The sequence below is a fragment of the Triturus cristatus genome, chromosome 6 (genome assembly GCF_964204655.1).
Source record: "Triturus cristatus chromosome 6, aTriCri1.1, whole genome shotgun sequence".
In the NCBI taxonomy this organism is placed as follows: Eukaryota; Metazoa; Chordata; class Amphibia; order Caudata; family Salamandridae; genus Triturus; species Triturus cristatus.
This window is the reverse complement of record NC_140589.1, coordinates 1,636,897,260-1,636,914,411: the sequence shown is the minus strand read 5'-3', so window position 1 is coordinate 1,636,914,411 and position 17,152 is coordinate 1,636,897,260. Positions and strand designations below refer to the sequence as shown.

The 17,152-nt window shown below is 44.9% G+C and overlaps 1 protein-coding gene across 6 annotated transcripts in view; it reads right to left on the bottom strand.

The window, feature by feature from the left end:
- The window catches only part of THADA (THADA armadillo repeat containing), a 1,526,823-nt gene that overhangs the window by 1,300,546 nt on the left and 209,125 nt on the right, over window positions 1-17,152 (bottom strand). For all 6 annotated transcript variants that reach the window (XM_085612787.1, XM_085612792.1, XM_085612789.1 and 3 more), the window contains 2 exons: window positions 13,114-13,269; window positions 2,855-2,983 (listed from right to left, as the gene is read on the bottom strand). In XM_085612787.1, coding sequence (XP_085468913.1) covers window positions 2,855-2,983; window positions 13,114-13,269 — 285 coding nt within the window. The remainder of the gene's footprint in view (window positions 1-2,854; window positions 2,984-13,113; window positions 13,270-17,152) is intronic.

Genomic DNA, 17,152 nt, shown 5'->3' with positions numbered 1-17,152 from the left:
TCGATGTGAATAGAAAGAGATGGGACAAAATCTTTTAGGAGGTGCAACTTCCAGTGGAAGAACAAACAACAGTATCTTTACGGCAATCAAGCCTTGAAGTGCATTTCACAACAAGACTTTCTATTTCAAAGCATCTGGGGCAAGACAACCGATTCTTTGAGAGAGGCAGCTTTTCACTTTTGATTGAGCAAGGTTTCGTATAAAAGAAACCTGCTCGTATGCAATCCTCTCAAATAACATATCATAATGTAATCAATCTGTCTGTGAATACTAATATTGCATCACAATCCATTATATTATAACTAAGGGATGCTTGCCTATGTGTAATACTAACCAGTAGCCAGTGTGTCATTAAAATGGCCACTGAAAACGCAGGATTTCTACTGCGCATGCGTCTACAACATCTACATAGTATGACATCTTCTGTCACTTGGGGAAAAAACTTTGCAGCTGCGCAATGGCTTTCAAAATGGCTGCTTGAAACTCGCATGTTAATGCACATGCTTATCTGCAACTAACTCATGCAAGTTCTACTAAGCTATTAATGCAAAAGATATATTAAGTAAATGGTGTTAGAGTAGAAGTAAGTGGTATACAGTGAGTTCATTTATTTTCGTATTCTAACATGTTCTTCTTAGACTTTATTAATAGTTCGTAATTGGGCCTTGGAGTGTGACTGGCATCTTTATCCCACTTGACAAGTGCGAAAGCGCACTGGATCCCCGTTCTGAACTATGATGGCATCATTGAACCACTGCTAAGGATATGTACCCTGAAAACGCCTGGGAACTTCAACTCTTGAACCAGCGAGTGGAACTCATATGAACAATGTATCTTAAATGTATTGATCCACATTTGAAATGCGGGTGGGAATAAAGCCGGGGAAAGTAAAATTAAGGGGCGGGATATTAGACAATAAAACTAAAGAAAATATTACACTTGGCATGGTGTGATGTCCTCTCCACACTGTCTGGCCGAATCAAAATTAGGGGTGTACATGGAATTGAAACATTTGGGGGTGGCTCATACACAAGAATAGTATAACAGAGGTAGGTTAGTTAGTTAGACATACTCTATGGCACGAGATGCAGATGCTATGCTGAGATGCTGCCCGAGCATGCTGAGAGCTGATTGAAGAATCCAACACTAGAGAAAATTTGCGGAATAACCAAGGAGGTACATCTAGGAAGGGGTCCGGACGAGCCCGAGCCGGAGAGAGTAGTACCAGAGAGGGGTGCGACACTGGCGTTGCACTAGAAGAGGTCACCTTACCCGTCCTGAACCTGTCCCGAATTTTTGACACCCTGATGTCCAGGTCCTCACACCATCCTAGGTAAATATAATTCTGTGTGGTAATGTCCTCGTATTTGCTCTCTATTTCTCTCCTTCAGGTGCTGTCATCACAAGAATAATTAATTGTGAATTGATCTTAAGCTAACTTGTTCTCTTCCCTGATGGAGAAATTAGGTGTGACTATGTGTATTTGACTTGACTCACAAAATTATTTGATCAGATTAATTTTTAAAATTTCTTATGTGTCCGTGATCTTTTGAAAATCAAGCTAATGTAATTCGCTTACCTATTCTAATCTACAATCAGATCTATCGACACGAGGAAATTTACTCAAAGAACAGGGTTGGTAAGAGTTGCCAAGATAAGTTCAAAGGGTAAATCAAAATTGATGTCCGGCGGATATTTGCTAGCTCATTGTATGGATGTATATGGGCCTAAGTGAGTGTATATGTGTGTGTGTGTGTATGACCGGAGCTGGTAAACGCCGCTGCATCTGGAGGTGCAACTTCCAGTGGAAGAACAAACAAAAGTATCTTCACGTCAATCCAGCCTTAATGTGCATTTCACAACAAGACTTTCTATTTCAAAGCATCTGGGGCAAGACAACCGATTCTTTGACTTCTAAAAGAGGAAGTCCTCTTTAAAAAAGTATTTAATTATAGTTTTCTTTGGCATACTGTCTTCTTCAGGGTGTGCGGCACAGCTGTGCCATGTAAATGAACTAATTCCACTTTCACTTGCAGACTCTTTATTACACCAGCAGGGGTTGAGGGTTTAGGTCCCCTGTGTATCACTGAAGAAATCTCCTCTTGACAACAGCACTGTTCTACTCATCATCTCAAACGTCTTTAATCTGTGATCCCTGGTACAATTCTCCAGAGGCCTTAATCCTCTAGGCCTCAAAATGTCTATCTCTTTCAATTTCAGATGGACTGATCATAGAGAAGTGGATGGAGAAGGAATGCTGTGTTATCAGTAGTGATATTAAAGTGGCCTCACCACAATGCCTATGATGCCTTATGAGGAGGTTACCTGTTGAGAGATATTGGTCATTAGAACTGAACCCACCCAAGTTGTGAATTATAAGCATTTCACAGCAAGTTTGCCTTTACCAGAGTTTTTCTAAGCTGAATGGCAACAACAACTGTTTTCAGGGGTATTTACTTCATGTTGTGCTATTTTGTCCGAGTTGAATAACACTATGACTGACACAAATTGTTGCAAAAGACCATAAGTAAGTGGCAAAGCAAAAAACTATGCAATCTTCACCACGCTGCAAAGTTTCTATAGACGTTTAGAAACGTTTGCAGAAGCAAATAAAACTTTGTAACTTCACCCCCTAGTTACAGCGTCCATAAACACTTATGGGAGAAAGTGGAACTATGGATAAGTCACATCGAGCTTGTACAAAATATGGATCAACTTGTACACCAGTAGTTACGTTCACGTAGGATTTGTTTAACATTGGTTTTCTAGATAATATGCTGCTAGGCGTAGTGTTTAAAGGATTTTAAAGGGTCACCAAATGTTTCCGCTTTTTGTGACAGTTTGTTTCTCTTACCTCATAACGCTGCAAGGCCACAGAGGGATTCCAGGTAGCTGCATCTGGTTCACTGACAGACTCCAACTTGTTTTTACTTTGCTCCAGTTTATACAACACTTGTGAACTTTCTTGAATCCTACAAAACAGCTAAAAGTGCAGATTACACTGTGAGAATAAGAGTACTTTAAACCACGTACACGGTCACAAGCCTTTAAATGGGCTGAAAGCTAACTGAAATATATCAAAAGGTAAACACGGTATTCTGACGTGACAAAAAACAAATGAGTGGCGGAGTGGAGAAAACGCAAAATTCTGAAAACTGCGTATGTCCAATAAATGGGCCGAATAAATGAGGAGGGATTAGAAGGCTCCTTGCAAACAACGGTAGCAATGCCTCTGTTGTCTGTACTTACAATTATCATCATCAAATTATCTTTATTCGATTTGACAAAGCAAATCATAAAAGTACAGATTTCATTAACAAAGACATTTCATATCACTTTAATAATCATAAATTAGCATGATACAAACCAGGTAAGAAATATGTGATATAATAACATACTTCAAGATTCTGTAAAAACTGCAAATATAATAATGCTGGCTTAGCTTGTTTAAACTCAAGGGAAAAAGAAGGGGACTGTGGTTCCAAACAAAATAATTAGGAAAACCCTCAGAGGGAAGTAACACGTCGCATACATCTGCGACACTTGTACGCCCTATATTTTCAACGCCATTCCTGGAAACTGTCATTAAACCCTTTCTAGGAACGGAAGGAACAGGGTCGTCGATTGTGCACAACAAAGGGAGAAAAGCATGGGCAAAGGCAACCATTTTTGATTCTGTGTTGTGGCAAGATTTTAATATACATACAAATAGAGACAAGTATTTTATAAACAAACAAACATGTTCAAATATGGCTGCCATGTTAAGAACATGAGCGGAATCCAATCATGTGGATATATAAATGCAAATGAAAACAAAACAAAGTGGCTATATACATTTAATGTTGTTTATTGTTACAAATTTGCACGCAAACACATTGAAAAATGATTACATTAACAGGAATGTAATGAGTATATATTATAGTGGACCACTACAAAATGTCGGCTGTAATCAACAATGCTTCTTTTGTCCATCTACTGTTATTACAAACCATTTTTGTTGAAAAGAATGAATTGGGTTATGGTCGGCATTGTGACCAAGGTGCTTGTAAGCATCGAAACGCGTTGACAATTTCTGCAGAAAGCCAGTAAATCACATCTATTACAACTTGCAGCGGAGTGCCGAGGAGTCCTTTCATGGGAAGGGAAACCGAAAATGTTTTTATATATACACACACACACACACACACACACACACACGCTTCCCTCATATAAAGAAACCTGGTTCACCAGAGGCAGCAGCAGCTATGCATATAGTCCTTGCATCCTTAACTAGTTGTATTGCTTGAAGGGTGTTAGTGGTGGCTGTGAGACCTGCTTTTGATGCTGCAGATAAATCAAACACCCCCTTTTTTAGGTTTGCTGAGCCAGCGCATGCGCTGCTCTGCGAGAAATTTTGTGTGTGGGTTTTCAAAGTGCTGCCACAGGCTTTTGGTGGCCTAGCGCTTGCGTTCACGCGAGCGTGCACGTGCGCAGCCGCCATGTGGGTTTCTGTCAAGGCTCATTAAGCCTTGCGTGCCTCAATGAGCTTTCACTTTCGTGCCTGTTTTTTTAATTCCCTATTACTGCTTAGCGTGCGCTGGCGGCAGCACGCGATCACTTTCACGCACACCACTCGCACACAACTCCCGGGCTTGTTTAGAATTGCGAGAGCTTGTCCCGTTGCACAGGCTACAGAAACAAAAATAAATGCAAACCGCATGTTTCCGCTACTCTCTAGATCTGGCTGCCCTGGACATCGTCTGCAAATAACCAAACGAGACTCATGTTATTGGGCTCATCTAGAGAGGTCACGATACTCGCTGACTTTTAAAACGGCGCTTGCGCCAGCGAGGCCTCTACAACTCCAATTACAACAACGAAGACCACAAAGTCCCTTTTTGCCTGATGTATATTTTACCAAAGCGCATACACCAGTCTGCACACCCCTAATTACGAATTAGAGTTCATAGCTCTGTAGGACACATTTCCCATTCTGCACGATTTTATTGCAGGACTTTATGAATCTCCCTCCGCCTTATTTATATCAAACCCGTTCAAAGTTTCATTGTTAAAACACTCACAATTGATTATTTCTTTTTGGATAGCCACACTAAGTCATTATAGTGTTCATTACAGCCAGTGTTCCTGTTCCAAAACTAAACTGCACACACGGCTGCGTAACATTACATTTTTCCAACACACGCAATAAAAAGATCCAACTTCTGTTCGACGTGCTTATGTATTTTTTTCAACACAAATTAAGCATTGCAGTTGTCACCATGGGGACAGAATAATTGATTGGGTAAAGAAACCCTCTCGGTTATGGCAGAGGGTGGCCTATGACAGTCGGCTTTCCAATTAGGGTCATCAAAACTCTCCTTAGCCAGTGTTTTCCAAATATCTTCGACTACACTCGGTTGATGGAAGGACTTTAAATGTAAATGTACGATTACCTTGTATTTTAAGAGTTCTTCGTTGTTCAAACTTCTCTCCTTCATGTCCCGATCCCATGCATTACATAGTAGCCACTACTTAAACAGAATTTATTTGTATTTGTGAATTCTTGATTCCCTCCACGTTTCTTATGCTTGCGTTGTGAATGAGCTATTTTTCTTCCTTAACTACTGTTATTTAGGCTTGTTTCGCGTGTAATTTTGTACTTATAGCCCTTAGGATATGAATGTCTTACGAAAGACAATTACACTATAAAAGAGAAAGCCAGTTTGCAAGTCAAAAACTTCAAATAACAAAAAACTATGGCAAGAATGGCCATAATACAAGCATCTAACTGAGAAGCGTTTAAACTTCTACTAAGATACACGTGCCAGAGTTCAACAAAATGCCCTTAGATGAAAAGGGCAGGAACTAGCAAACTCTGACATGGATTAATTTTGCAAACCATAAATGAGGCTTGCAGAGAAGATTTACCTCCGATCACAGAAGAATCCTAATACTAGTCTGCCATCAAAAAGCAAGAATATATATTAATGTTAAAAGTGCATGGATCATTCATGTCATTTAAATATGGGCATAAACAGCTATGTGAAAATAATACACCCATACCCAATACTCATCCATTAACAAGGAACAATTACACCAAATTGTTTTTCTTATCTTTATCACCATTACTTACATTACAGTCCTCATCCTCGATTCCCTATGTACCTCTGTAGAAGCAGTAATGAGATAGGAGGCATCAAAACAACCCCTATCCCCCATACCACCAAAAAAGGTTCTGCTTGTTTTGGTACTTAGGTCTCACCTGCAACATTGCATGCACTCTTCCTTGTGAGAGATTGTATGCTTTACATTCTTTGGCTTCATGTCACTCTTACTTGCAGCCTTCTATAGGTCAGAACGTGCTGGCTTCACATCCTCTTCTCTCAGCTGAAGCATGGACCAAGTACTGCTGCTTCAGCTTGATTTTTATGTCCCTCCGCTGATCACACTGTGATTGAGCAACTATTTTTATTTTTTCTTCTTCCCTGTTCTCCTCTACTTGTTGAACCTCTTGTCATTTGAAGCTAACTCAAAGAAGCCCTCTTCTCCTTTGAAATGGATGTTTATTACGACAACCAATGTTATCTGCTTGCAAATGTATTTTCAATAAGACATGGACGCAATTGCTTTCTTTATGCAATAGGATTTTTTTTTGCCAAACGTCATATGTTTTTCCTTTTTCATGCATGGGGAGATGAACTACTTTTCTCAAATTCACAGGTGGTGTTGCGCCAATACCCAACAAGCATTGGCATAGCCAATAGGTCTCGTCTTTGGTATCTTATAAGTGTTTAGTTAACCAGCACAATATCCTTGGTGCAACAACATCAACAGTTGCATAGCTAAACACGTATAAGGTCCCAAAGGCGAGACCTATTGGCTATGCCAATGCTTGTTTTGTCTTCTTGAGGAAGGCATTAGGGAGAGGATTGGGTCAGGGTTTGTATTAGGGTGACAGAACTACTAAAGAAATCCCTAAGAGCAAAAATCACCTACTGCCATTCAAAGTGAGGGGGTGTAGGACAAATCCTGAAAGGTATGATGAGCTAAACAGCAAGGGTGAGGCTGAAGGGATGCCTCACCATTTACATCTCTGCATTAAAACCATTCAGTGGAAAGTGCCCACAGTAAACACCGACTTTCCACTGATGTTCATTTTAGATTTGTTTTCAGGGGTGGCTCCTCCGTTAGGGTGGAGGGGCATCGCCCCACTGCTTTCTCACAGTGCGAGAAGCAGAAACATAAAATGGTAAAACTACCATTTTAAGTTTCTGCTTCTTGCACTGCGAGAAAGCAAAGTGCCTGGTTGTGGGCGGGCGGGTGGGCGGGCGGGTCTGCTGTAAAGCAGGGTAGGCGTGACTAGCCCATTGTTGTGGGCCTTGACTGTTTGGTCGGCCCTCTGGGACCGACCAAATCAGTCATGCGCACTCTCCCTTTTTCTCTATGTAGACTGCATGCAGCCTACATAGAGAAAATGGACCCCTCCCTACAGGCATCTGGCTGGGCGCCGTCCGCACCAATCACAATGTTGCCATTGCAGTGTTGTGATTGGCTTAGGGGAGGGAGGCTGCCTGCGGAAAACGGAGACCGGCCAGGAGCAGCGGCAGCGCGTGACCCCCGGGGGAAGGTACCTTTTTTAAAATTATAGTTACCATCCGGCTCCCCCCCTTGTGACCCTTCTTCCCCTCTTACCGACACCCCCCCCCCACCTGCACGTCACACTGGCCGCGACTGTAGTTGTCAGGCAGACCTTCCTGCTTCCGCAAATTTGCTTGAAAATGCCCACTCTTTATTCAAAATTTTCTCGGGGGGGAGAACAGCCCGGAACCCCCTGTAGGTTAATCAGGCTTGCTCGCTATGCTCGCTCGCTGCAGTGCAGTATGGCAATAATTTTATGCCACACCACTTTCAAATGTCACCAGCCGCCACTGATTGTTTTTATATGGCAAATGCTACTTACCAGTATGCATCTGTTCTTGGCATGTAGAGCTGCAGATCTACACACTGTGCATAGATCGCCATCTGGTGTTGGGCCCGGATGTTTGCAGTTGTTTTTCCTCTTGGAAAGTCTTTGGAAGTCACAAGGTATGTGACTCCTCCTTTGGATCGTATTGCGCATGGGCTTCGGCTCCATCCCCAGATTGTTTTTCGCCAGCAGGGAAATGATGAAGCGTAGTAATAAGCAGTGAAGATGCCCATGTGTGCTGTATCTAAATAAGATAAACTGGAACAGATAAAGGTAGCCGGGGAGGCGGGTGGGCGTGTGTAGATCTGCAGCTCTACATGCCAAGAACAGATGCATACTGATAAGTAGCATTTGCCGTTTGAGGCATATGAGCTGCAGATTACACACTGTGCATAGATTATATAGCAGTACTCGCTCCTAGACGCGACCACCAGCATCTGTTGCAGTGGTTTGAAACAATGTTTTGAGTACAGCCTGGCCCACACTAGCTTGTTGCTTAGTTTGCACATCTACACAATAGTGTTTAGTGAAAGTGTGCGGTGTAGACCATGTAGCTGCTTTGCAGATATCATCTAAGGGGATGTTCCCTAAAAATGCCATAGAAGCCCCTATCTTACGTGTAGAGTGGGCTTTAGGGGGAGCAGATAGCGTTCGTTTTGCTTTGTGGTTGCAAATCTGTATGCATTTAACAATCCACCTAGCTATCCCAGATTTGGAGATGGGGTTGCCTTTGTGTGGTGGTGAGAAAGACACGAACAGTTGTTTGGTCTTACGAAAGGGTTGTGTTCTCTCGATGTAGTAGAGTAAAGCTCGTTTGACATCTAATGTGTGGAGAGCTCTTTCTGCAATGGTCTGTGGCTGCGAGAAGAATACAGGTAGTTCCACAGATTGGTTTAGGTGAAAGGGAGAAATGACTTTAGGGAGGAATTTTGGATTAGTGCGGAGAACAACCTTGTTATGGTGCATTTGCAGAAAGGGTTCTTGAATGGTGAGTGCTTGTATCTCACTGAGTCTTCTGAGGGAAGTGATGGCTACAAGAAAAGCAGTTTTCCATGTTAGGAATTGAAGTTCACATTTGTGCAGAGGTTCAAAGGGAGGCCCCATTAGTCTTGTGAGAACGATGTTTAGGTTCCACACAGGTGAGGGTGGCACTCTGGGGGGAATTATTCTTTTGAGGCCTTCCATGAAGGCTTTTATGGCAGGTACTCTAAAGAGTGATAGATGTTGCCTGTTTTGTAGATAAGCTGCTATGGCTGCAAGGTGCAGTCTAATAGACGTGTAAGCTAGATTGCATCTTTGTAGGTGTAGTAAATAGCCTATGATGTGTTGAATGGACACATCTAGGGGATTGAAGTTATTTTTGTGACAATAGACCACAAAACGTTTCCACTTGGCTACGTAGCAAGCTCTAGTGGTAGGTCGTCTAGCTTCTCTAAAGACGTTCATACAGTCTGGGGGAAGATTTAGATAACCGAATTCTAGGATTCCAGGAGCCAGATCGCACGGTTGAGCTGATCTGGGTCCGGGTGCCTGATCTCTCCATGGTTCTGGGTTAAGAGGCGTGGAGAGAGGTGTAACTTTTGGTGCGGTACTACAGATAGTTCCAGGAGTGTGGTGTACCACGGTTGTCTGGTCCAAGTTGGAGCTACTAGGATGAGCGTCCGCTGTCAGTACCATCTGAGGAACCGGTTCCAGGAACGTTCGCCCTTTGGAAAGGTTTTTGGTGGTCCACACCACTGCAGAGAGCGATGGACACGACCATCTACCAACACCAGATCTGTCAATTGACCCTGGGCCTGGTTCCATTGGCGTGCTAAGCACTCTTGGAGAGGACACATCTGGAGTCTTGCGTGAGGTACTATGACTATGCAAGAGGCCATCATTCCTATTAGTTGCATGAACACTCGAGCTGGAAGAGAGTGTTCTGGTTGAAATTTGGCGCGTAGAGCCTGAATGCTTGCTATCCTGGCAGGACTGGGGTAGGCTAGCGCTTTTGAGGTGTCTATGGTGGCACCGAGGTATTGTTTTACGTGGGACGGTTGCAGATGGGACTTTGTGTGGTTAACTGTGAAGCCCAATTTGTGAAGGAGCTGGATAGTGGCGTGAGTGTGTTGTACACGCTGATTGTATGAGCTGGCTTTTATTAGCCAGTTGTCTAGGTATGGGAAGACATGGATGTGTTGTCTTCGCAGGTGTGCTGCCACTACCGCTAGGCACTTGGTAAATACTCGCGGTGCTGTGGTGACTCCGAATGGGAGCACTTTGAATTGATAGTGTTGACCGTCCACTACAAACCTGAGAAACTTTCTGTGAGCTTTGTGAACGGGAATGTGGAAATAGGCGTCCTTGAGGTCTAGGGTGGCAGAGAAGTCGTATTGGGAGAGCAGGGGAAGTACCTCCTGGAGTGTGACCATGTGGAAATGGTCCGAGTGTATATAGTGATTTAGGGGTCTGAGGTCCAGGATGGGTTTTAGAGTGTCGTCCCTTTTTGGTATGAGAAAATATAGGGAGTAAACTCCCATATTTTGTTGGTGGGCAGGAACTAGTTCTATGGCACTCTTTTGTAGGAGGGAGATTACCTCCTGCTTTAGAAGTGACAAATGTTCCTGTGACATTGGGCGTTGTTTGGGTGGAATGTTTGGGGGGTAGATGTTAGTTCGAGGCAGTAGCCTGACCAAATTATCTGTGTTACCCATTTGTCTGAGGTGATAGTAGTCCAGACAGGAAGGAAATTGTGGAGCCTGTCCCCGACTGGAGTGGGATGGTCTGGGGAGTGTGGAGGGAAGTAATTGGGCAGGGGTGGAGGCAGGGCGGGAGGTGTTAGTTTTGCCTCCGCCTTTATTGTTGTTACCCCTGTAGCCGCCTCTCTGGTAACCCCTAGTGAAGGTGGATTGTGTAGGGCTTTATAGGAAGTGGAGGCGCTGTCTGAGGAGTAGCCTCTGGAGGTGCTTCGAAAGGAAGAGCGGCGAAAGGAGCGCCTGGGAGGGTGCGACTGTAAGGCTTCCATAGACTTTGCCGTATCGGTGTCCTTTTTCATTATTTCAAGGGCACCGTCAATGTTTGGGCCAAACAGATGTTCCTGGTCAAAGGGGTGGTTGAGGATGGAAGCCTACACCTCGGCGCGTGTTTGATGACCACTTTAAGCATGGGCAGAACGGAAGTGGCCCTGTGTGTAGTGTCAAAGGTATCTAGGAGGAAGTCCTCCTCCACGGGGTCTGTATGGAGATCAACCTCGTGGTAGTGTGCAGCCCTATGGAGCAGTTCGTTAAACCCCATTGTGTCCTCCGGGGGGGACGGTCTTGAAGGGTAAAGGTCGTCCTGCGGGACGTTAGGGACGTCTGGGATGTTGTAGTCGTCCCATGGGTAAGGGGAGCCTGTAGGAGTGGGGTCCCCTGTGTGGTCGTAGACATCGTCATCATCCTCCTCCGGAGAGGGTGTGGGGGGAATGATGAGGTGGAGGAGGGGGTGAGGGAAGTCTCTAAGGGGAGGTAGCAAAGTCTCTTCTCTTTGGAGGTGGAGCAGGCTTGTCCAGCGGTCTCTATTTGATGCTGAGCATCAAATCTCCAGTTTTAGGGTCTTTGACAAGTGTTTTTGTAGTGGATCGGGCCGAAATAGTTCCTCTGTGAGGGGCTGATCCGTCGGCGCCGAAGGTGTTGGAGCCGTAGGTTTTTTAGTCTTGGAGTCGGCATCGGTTCGTTGTTTTGAACTGTGTGGCTTAGAAATGTCTGGTTGTTTCCTCGGTTCCAAGATTACTTTTGGCTTCGAGGTGTGGGTGTCGAGGGCTTTGGATTTTTTGCTCAGTTCCGGGGATGGTGTCGGTACCGAGGAGCTAGTGCTTGTCTTCGGCGCAGAGTGCTTCGGTGTGGAGCTCGGCGCAGAGGAGGAAGAGGAGGCCATCTTATTTTTCGGTGCCGGTGCGGAGGAGTGTTTCTCGGCACCGACAGCAGGCTGGCTCGAGCTCGAGCTGCCAGAAGGCTTGATGGGCTTCTTGACCGGGCCCGAAAGCGAGGTATGTGAAGCAGTGTCTTTGGTCGTGCCTAGGCCCGAGGGCGAAGGCGTGACCGAAGCCTTTTTGATGCCGTCGAGGGTGGGTGGTGGGGATCGATGTTAGTACTCATGCCCCTCTGTGCTGGAGTGATGTCCTCGACATCTGAGTCGTCGGCTTCAGAGGCCCGAAGATGGCGTCGGGGATTGCCGTCGAGGAGTGTGCCATGGTTCTCCTCGCCCTTCGGTCCCGAATGGTCTTTTTCGACCGGAAGGATTTGCAAGCCGGACAATCTCGTGCCTCGTGTTCTGGGGAGAGGCAGAGGTTGCACACCTCATGGAGATCGGTGTGGGGAAACTTTGACCTACATCGAGGACACTTCTTAAATGGAGTCCTTTCCATGAGCCAGGACCAGAGCTCAGGTAGGCCCGAAGGCCTTCGCCGACGACCGGAATCGAAGACTTCGAACAATGAGAGTCGCGTTGAGTGTGGAGATCGCGATCGAAACAATACCGCAGAAAGGGAAGGATTGCACGCCGATCAGAAGAACTGACAACGGTTCGGAACCGGAGCGCGAAGATCACATTCGAGCCCGATGGCGGAAAAAAACAATCTGAGGATGGAGCCGAAGCCCATGTGCAATACGATCCAAAGGAGGAGTCACATACCTCGTGACTTCCAAAGACTTTCCAAGAGGAAAAACAACTGCAAACATCCGGGCCCAACACCAGATGGCGATCTATGCACAGTGTGTAATCTGCAGCTCATATGCCTAGAACATACATTTATCTTTTGTTGGTATTCTGAAAATCTGGTTTGGCCTCCAGGAACAATGCTGGACACCTCTTATTTAAAGACAACCACTTTTGGCCCAGCCATTAGTTTCTCATTTTTCATATTTGCTGTTTGCCTACTTACTCTGAGGAAAATTCATGCAATATAAAGAATTATATAGAATAATTTAATATGAAAAGGAACAGTAAAATGTAAGGGATTGTCAGTACCCTTGGCTCCACAGAGGGGGAGTTACTTCTTCTACAAATGCATGCAGGCAGCACATTAAACACAAAAACAAACAGCACTGTTTACACATAACAAAGGATTCAACTTTAAAAACTGCAGCACTGGAAGAGTGCTTGTAAACCTGCAGCACTAAAGCCAAGCCCATCAAAGCTCCTGATACCTTTTTCATCAGACAACAGATCTGCTGGCGCACAGAGGGGGCCTGGCTGCTCAGGTTGTACCGGATGAAGAAGTGGACCAACTGCATCTCTTCCGTGGACACAACTTCTGTGCTGCGGTGAGACTCACACAGCAGGCCCAGAGCATCGATGCGAACCTGTTTAGAACACACAAAATATTTTCTTTAAAAAAAATTACATATTGTCATTTGTATTAAAAGAATACACTATATTGTTTTCACGTTATGTAAATTGTCAACACTTTAGCGACTAACTACAATAAAGTTTGTAAATTCTCTGATAGAAACAAACACCAGATGTGCTGTTTCACTACAGGACGCTTTTCAAAAAAGATTGCCGCTGTGGGCCTAATTAACAAACAACCTCAGCAGTGGGGTTCACCCAGCATCCAGATGCACTAGCAACAAACACTGGCAAAGCCAACAGGTTTGGCTACTGTAAGTATTTTCTCAACTTTCACCTAATCAAAGGCTGCATGGATCACAATGCAAGCATGAAAAATGTGCCCCTCAACCCCCCACCGCAGTTTGTAAGGATAAAAAAGATAGAACTGAGGAGCTTTGGAGCCCAGGTCCACTGCACCTGCTGAACTATTGACACCTACGCCCCTACACACGGGTCCTGTCCAGCAGAGGAGGCAGCAGCAGAGCAATCTTCTCCCATATCCAGAACAGGTACAGCACGGCAAAGCAGTGCAAGCTTCCATCACACACAGATCAGGTACAGCACGGCAAAGCAGGGCCACCTTTTATCACACACAGAACAGGTACAGAGCGGCAAAGCAGTGCAAGCTTCCATCACACACAGAACAAGTACAGCACGGCAAAGCAGTGCAAGTTTCCATCACACAAAGAATAGGTACAGCGCAGCAAAGCAGTGCACGCTTCCATCACGCACAGAACGGGTACAGCGGAGCAAAGCAGTGCAAGCTTCCATCAAGCAAAGAACAGGTACAGCGGGGCAAAGCAGTGCATCTTTCTATCACACACAGAACAGGTACAACGCGGCAAAGCAGAGCAAGCTTCCATCACACACAGAGCAGGTACAGCGAGGCAAAGCAGGGCAAGCTTCCATCACACAAGAATCAGGTACAGCGCTGCAAAGTAGTGCCATCTTCCATCACACACAGAACAGGTATAGGGCGGAAAAGCAGTGCAAGCTTCCATCACACACGGAACAGGCACAGCAGGGCAAAGCAGTGCAAGCTTCCATCACACACTGAACAGGTACAGCGAGGAAAAGCAGTGCAAGCTTCCGTCACACACAGAACAGGTACAGCGCGGCAAAGCAGTGCAAGCTTCCATCACACAAAGAACAGGCACAGCGCGGGAAAGCAGTGCAAGCTCTACCACACACAGAACAGGTACAGCGTGGCAAAGCATTGCAAGCGTCCATCACACACACAACAGGTACAGTGCAGCAAAGCAGTGCAAACTTCCATCACACAAAGAACAGGCACAGCGCGGGAAAACAGTGCAAGCTCTACCACACACAGAACAGGTACAGCGTGACAAAGCAGTGCAAGCTTCCATCACACACAGATCAGGTACAGCGCAGCAAAGCAGTGCAAGCTTCAATAATACACAGAACAGGTACAGCGCAGCAAAGCAGTGCAAGCGTCCATCATACACAGAACAGGCACAGCATGGTAAAGCAGTGCAAGCTTCCATCACACACAGAACAGGTACAGCAAAGCAGTGCCGTCTTCGATCATGCAAAGAGCAGGTACAGCGCGGCAAAGGAGTGCAAGCTTCCATTACACACAGAACAGGTACAGCATGGCAAAGCAGTACAAGCTTCCATCACACACAGATCAGGTACAGCGCAGCAAAGCAGTGCAAGATCAATAATACACAGAACAGGTACAGCGCAGCAAAGCAGTGCAAGCGTCCATCATACACAGAACAGGCACAGCATGGTAAAGCAGTGCAAGCTTCCATCACACACAGAACAGGTACAGCAAAGCAGTGTGGTCTTCGATCATGCAAAGAGCAGGTACAGCGCGGCAAAGGAGTGCAAGCTTCCATTACACACAGAACAGGTACAGTGCAGCAAAGCAGAGCAAGGTCCATCACACACAGAGCAGCTACATCACTGAAAAGCAGTGCAAGTTTCCATCACACCGAACGGGTGCACAGTATACTCGTGCAAAAAACCACAGGAGTGCTGTTCTCTACCTACTGACGCATGAGCGTCTGTCTGACATTCACTGCCTGTTGTTTTGTAAAGAAATCTGGTGCCCTGCACGCACTTTGCTGCCATGATAAACCCCGCGCTACATGGACAGGATGAAAAACATTTCAATGTGCATTGAGAAATTCAGACTCATGGATGCCTGCACGAAGGACACAGTGACGTGCAGCCAATGGTCCAAGCCGGATACCATCCGAAGATGTCTTTTATTGGGTCATGCGTGGTTGCGATGACAGCTCACATTAAAGAAATGAGTGTTGAAAGCGTCCTCACCTCCACAGATTGGGGTGCTTCTTATGCGGGGAGCATGGAGTTAAATGTAAACATATGTATGTAGACAATTGACCAAAGTCCAATCTTACCCTTAAATGGTTTGCATAACTTCAGTAAAAGTCATCATCTTCCATGTCTTATTTGTTCGAATCTTGTTCAAAAGCCAGAATCTAAATTTGAACATTAGTCTCTTTTGGGCGTGTAAAAAGGACGTTTTTTGGTCAACTATTCTGCCAGAGCTAATTAATAAACGTGGAGTTCCTTGAATAAAAACCTTCCAAGGATGAGCCTCTGGGAGAATAAAGGAAAGGATAACGAATGGAGGGCTGCACCCCCTCTTCATCAACTAGTGCACACAAAGGTTAGAGGTTAGCACTCCACAGTTTGGAAGACATCCATTTCATCCGCCTCCTTTTTTATAGAGGGGCGTGAAAGGGGTTTCGGGTATGCTTTCTAAGTCTCTCATGTCTTTAGGTCTTTATTCTGGGGGCTGAACCTGACAGGTACCTATATACAAACTGCTACTGTTGTTCCTGCTGAATTGTTGTGCTACAAAGAAAGGGTCTGATGAAGCAGAAGATCCATAGGTTGGTAGAACCTTTCTAGGGCACAAGTCACCTTGTTTAAAAAAGATACAGGAATTCAACTAAGTTTGTTTTGCACATATGGAGAAATTACCGCCACACATGTCAACTCACTGCAGCTCGTATGGCCTGGCCACTGAATCCATAGAATCTTATCCCAATTTACTGAATTGTTTGGAACATTGAAAACCATCTGGATGCACTTGTTCCAGTAGTTTCCTTCGGAGGAAAGATACTCAGTGTCATAGAGAAAACCGATTCCTAGATCACAGGTTGCAATCACAGAGCACAGCACTAAAGGACCCATTGAGTGGACTGTGTTGATTATGACACTGATTTTCTCGGATTCCTGGTTCGGGCCACATTGGGCAGGAACAACATGAACCATGAAAGAATTAGGCCCCAAGTGGTAACAATTGGAAATGGGTTCCATAAACAGTAAGTGTTTCCAGAGTAAAGTGCTTCAAATGACTAGAGCCAAAGCAGATTATTCCCAAATGTTCAGTCTAGGCGCTTTGAAAGAACCAATATAAAGGAGGAAAAGATTTAACAGCAATATGCATTTTTGATTAAGGTTTGTTAACCCGTCGTCTAATTAGATTCCAGTGATAGTAATCAAGGGATGAGTGCGCTGTCAGGTCTCTAAAGATTTTTTTTTTTTAAATGATGTCCAATTTATTATCCTTTTTACATAGTGCGGACCAACCCAGGAACTGGTGACAGAGAGCAGAACAATTTCCAATTAATATAAGAGATTAGTTTCTTATTTGAAGTCAGATATTGTATAAATGGTGATCAAGATTGAGAGCAATAAAGTGCTTCTGAATATCTGTACATTGGAAGAAGGGGTTGGGCCCACATAAACGGATGAGGATGGCTAAACATATGGATTTTAGGTTCCGGCGCCTACAGAAACACTGACCCACAGAACTCGCCAAAGGGTGCAATGATATAACATGCAGTGGTACAC